The 4,387-nt window shown below is 35.5% G+C and overlaps 1 protein-coding gene across 5 annotated transcripts; it reads left to right on the top strand.

Moving 5' to 3' along the window:
• The first annotated feature begins 2,025 nt into the window (after positions 1–2,025).
• Positions 2,026–3,878, top strand: LOC105112563 (protein DOS2-like). Of its 5 annotated transcripts, none has more exons than XM_011008295.1 (2): positions 2,026–3,158; positions 3,222–3,878. In XM_011008295.1, exons 1-2 carry the CDS (start codon positions 2,130–2,132, stop codon positions 3,693–3,695), a joined length of 1,503 nt encoding a protein of 500 aa, XP_011006597.1. In that variant the 5' UTR covers positions 2,026–2,129; the 3' UTR covers positions 3,696–3,878. The 5 variants fall into 5 exon arrangements, with proteins under 5 accessions (XP_011006597.1, XP_011006600.1, XP_011006599.1 ...); XM_011008298.1 differs by having other exon boundaries at positions 2,027–3,170; positions 3,240–3,878; XM_011008297.1 differs by having other exon boundaries at positions 2,027–3,166; positions 3,236–3,878.
• Positions 3,879–4,387: the final 509 nt, after the last annotated feature.

Consider the following 4,387-nt stretch of genomic DNA (forward strand, 5'->3'; position numbering starts at 1 on the left):
GTTTTATGTCATTGGCTTGACATGTGGCACGCTCATTCTTCATAGATTGGTTCAGCTAACTCTACAGAAGCGGTGAGTTCTGCCATCCAACCTTCATAGAAAGGGTTTAAACGATGTCCATTGACCTTGAGTGCTTTATTGGTTTCTAAACTTGTAATTTCAACTGCACCATAAGAAAAAATATTAGAAACAACAAAAGGTCCAATCCAACGAGAGCGCAATTTTCCAGGAAAAAGTTTTAAATGATGATAAAGAAGGATTTTGTCTCCAACATGAAATTCCTTTCTTGTAAGCATTCTGTCATAAAGATTCTTAGTCTTTTCTTTGTAAATCCTTGCATTCTCATAAGCATCATTTTGTTTTTCTCTCAACGTGGTGGCAGTCCTTTTAGGTACCAAAAGGATAGACGCCCTCTTTTTTTTTCTTTATTATTATTATTATTATTATTACTATTATTCTTATTATTATTATTATTATTATTATTGTTACTCTTATTATTGTTGTTGTTGTTATTATTGTTATTGTTGTATTATTGTTATTTATAATTTGTACAATTAACCTCCCTATGCTTCGACCCTAGTCTTGCCGGGTTATTTATTACTTTGACATTCCTGCACTTAGGAGAAGACATCAATCTTTTAGCCGTGTCAGAAACCAAGAAGAGGGGAGGAGAGAGAAGATGAAAAAAAAGTCGTCAAGCGTCTTAATTAACAAAATACACTGTACCATTGGATGACCTCACCAAGATGCTTCCAAAGCCATCAAGGATGGCGATGTTACAACATCGAAAAAAGTCACACATGCTACTAGATATAACGACTTTCTTCACATGTTGGCGCGTGCAATGCATATACTAGCCTTTTTTCCATTGCCCATTTACCCTTGTCCATATAATTGTTATCAGTTTCAAATTTGATCCCTTAAACCTTAATCATTTTAGATTAATAAAAATGAACTTCATTTCTAGACAACTAGAAAACACTGTTAAGTTTAATCTCAAATAAATTTAGCTTTAAATGACCAAATTGAAAACAAAAAAGAAGAAGATAAAATTGAGTGACCAAAAAATAGGGCAGAGTTTTCCCCTACTTGTGCAATTCATTCCTCGATTCTTTAAAGAAAAAGGAGTGCAATAATTTATATTGTTCAAGTTTAGTCCTCATAGCTTTAATTATCTTAAATCAATAAATTTTCATTTAATTTGACCAAACTGAGTATCAACTATGCAATAAATTTTTTTATGCCCTAAGATCTGATAAGATAGGCAACCAAAACAAACTATTAAATCCAATTCTAAATAAACAATAATCCAATTTCAAATAAACACAACTTCAAAGAAGAACAAAACATTGAGGGATCAGGATTAAATAACTAAAGGAACATAATAAAATGAGTTGTGTTTTTTCCTCATATCTTTTAGTTATTTTCTTAGGCGTCGTTTGTTTGCTAGAAAATAGTTTTTTTTTGAAAAGTGAATTCCTGAAAAGTAAATTATTTTCTGATATTTGATAGTGTAATGAAAAATAAGTTGGAAAACACTTTTCAGTACTTGGTTATGTTATGGAAAATGAGCTGAAAAATAACTTATTAATATTTTATTTTTCTGAAGTTTATTAAAATAATGAGAAATAAATCTTATAAATTAAAAAGTTGAATGAGAATGAAATTGAAAAAAAATATAATTTCAAAAATTATCTCAAATATCTAAATTTTATAGAAAAATACTTTACTAAAAACCAAACTAAATTTTTTTTACTGAAAAATATTTTTTATTAATTAATTTTTTTAATAATAAATGAATAAAAAATAATTTTTTAAAAATTACACATTACCTTAAATGTAATTTTATAAAAGTTTTAAATAACCTCAATCTAAGTAGATAGATTTTCTACTTCACGAATGAATTGGAGATATGTTTTATTTTAAAATAACAGATAACCTGAAAATAACTTATAATTATAAAATCCTCGAAAATAACTTATAATTATAATTGTGGTTAAAGGGACAAAATGATTGATGCTGATTTTTACAGGAAGAAGGGTAAGGTTAGGCAGTCATTTTCAATCCATAAAAAGGAAGTCCAAAACCCAAGGCCTTCTCCTTCTTCCTTCTCCTTCCACGATGACTCCATGAAAGAGAAGTCACCGATCCCTTGTCTTTCTCGCTACAAAATCAGAACAATTAATCCTTCCCAAATGAATTTCTTCAAATCAGTCTTCGCCGATGATACAACACCACCCGATTCACCCAATTCCCATTCCCCTCCTAACAAGTCCACCTCCGAAGACCCGAACCCGACAACCCAAAACCCCACCTGGTCTCTTGGTTCATTAATCCAGACCTTAGCAACCAAGTCTGAATCCGTTATGGAAATCTACAAAAAGGATCTTGAAGAATTCGGATCCGGCTTAAAAAAAGAAACCGCCATTATTCGTGATGTCGCTTCACGCGCCGTCCATGATCTCCCCGCGTCCTTCGAGGCAAGCGCAGCCGTCGCTCAAGAAACCATCGACGGTATTGGATCCACCATGTGGAAATCAACGGCCCAGATCATTTCTCAAGGTAAAGACTCCATTTTAGATGCTGACCATGATCGTGATTTACTCTCATCTAATGCTGATGGTAGTAGAAGTAATTTGAGTAAACAGAAGTCTTTGGATGTGAAATACAATCGTTTTGATGCTCAAGTGCATGCATTGCAGTCTGATTTGGATACTTATTGTAGCGAACCAGAGGATAAGGTTGATTATGAGAAATGGAAAGTAGGGGGTCTTGTAATTGATGAGAATAAAGAGGAGATCGAGCGGTTAATTACTGAGAATGGAGTGATTAGGGATATTTATAATGAGGTTGTGCCGAACAGAGTTGATGATGACAGTTTCTGGAGTAGGTATTTTTATAGGATGCTCAAGTTGAAACAAACCGAGGAAGCGAGGGCTTTGCTTGTTAAACGAGTGATTTCTGGTGATGAAGAGGATTTGAGTTGGGATTTTGATGATGATAAGGAGGAGGGTGATGTGTTTTTGTCGAAAGGTGAATCAAGTAAAGATGCAAAGGTAGAGAAGGTGAATGTTGATGAGGTGATTAATGAGAATTTAGAAGAGAAGGAAAAGGTTGGGGTTGATAGAAGTGAGGATAAGTTGGAGGAGAAGGCGGTGGTGGTGGAGGGAGGGGGGCATGATGGCATATCATGCAAGGATAGGGATAAGTTGGAGGAGAAGGCGGTGGTGGGGGGGGGAAAGGGCAGTACTGCTGAATTGTGCAAAGATGATGATACGTTGGAGGAGAAGGATGTGGTGGTGAAGGGAGAGGAGCATGATGGCATATCATGCAAGGATAGTGATAAGTTGGAGGAGAAGGCTGTGGTGGTGAAGGGAGAGGGGCATGATGGCATATCATGCAAGGATAGTGATAAGTTGGAGGAGAAGGTGGTCGAGGGAAAGGGGGGTAATGGTGGATCATGTAAGGATAGTGATGTTTCTGTGGTTACGAGTCAGTCGTTGCCTGAGGAGGATCTTGAGTGGGATGAGATTGAAGATATTGGGAGTAATGATGAGAGCAAAGGGGAAGCTGTTGGGAGCGGGAAGAGTGCTGGTACAAGTAAAGTTGACTTGCAGAAGCGGTTGAGCGCTGCAGAGGAAGAGGATGATTTTAGTTGGGATATTGAAGACGAAGATGTTGTGCATGTTAAGTGATTTTTCATACGTGCTAATTATTATTCCATTACAGTGCATTGTGAGATATATGTCTTTGTATTGTATCTTCCATTTAGATGTTCAAGTGATTGGATTCATGTTATTGTCACAGTTCCGGGAGTTTTCATAACTATAAATACCATTCATGAAAATGTGTTTCTTTTTTCTTGTGCAAGAAAATCACACATTATTTGCCGGTTCTATCTTCTTTAACCTTTCTTCTGTTGCTATGACCGAATTCTTGATTTACCATCCCGTTTAAAATGGTTCGGGAGCTTTACAGATGCTGGTCTACTAAAGGAGTAGGTGCCTATCTTTATTTGCATGATTTCTTACCTAAATTTAAATTGAAGGGGCTCGTAGTTGTATACTGAGGAATCAGAGATTTTTTCTAGCTAGGACTGAGCTTGCTGCCAGGGTTTTGTAAACCTGTCATGAGATCTCTTTTTGACTCATGTACGAGAGTGGATATCTTGGATTGCAGAAAACCTGTCATGATTTGGTATGATTTGGTTTTCTTTATCTAGCACTGTATGCTCTGTCAATCCAATTAACCATGTCATTGCTGTTGCTATTTGCAAATGCAAGCTTTGCTCTACATGAATGTGGTTGTACATTGATTGAGGAAGAAGATTATAGAGATGGAACATTCATACTTTTAAAACCATCTTTTAAAATCGTGAATACTGAAT

Source organism: Populus euphratica, unplaced genomic scaffold (assembly GCF_000495115.2).
Source record: "Populus euphratica unplaced genomic scaffold, PopEup_1.0 scaffold345.1, whole genome shotgun sequence".
Lineage (NCBI taxonomy): Eukaryota > Viridiplantae > Streptophyta > Magnoliopsida > Malpighiales > Salicaceae > Populus > Populus euphratica.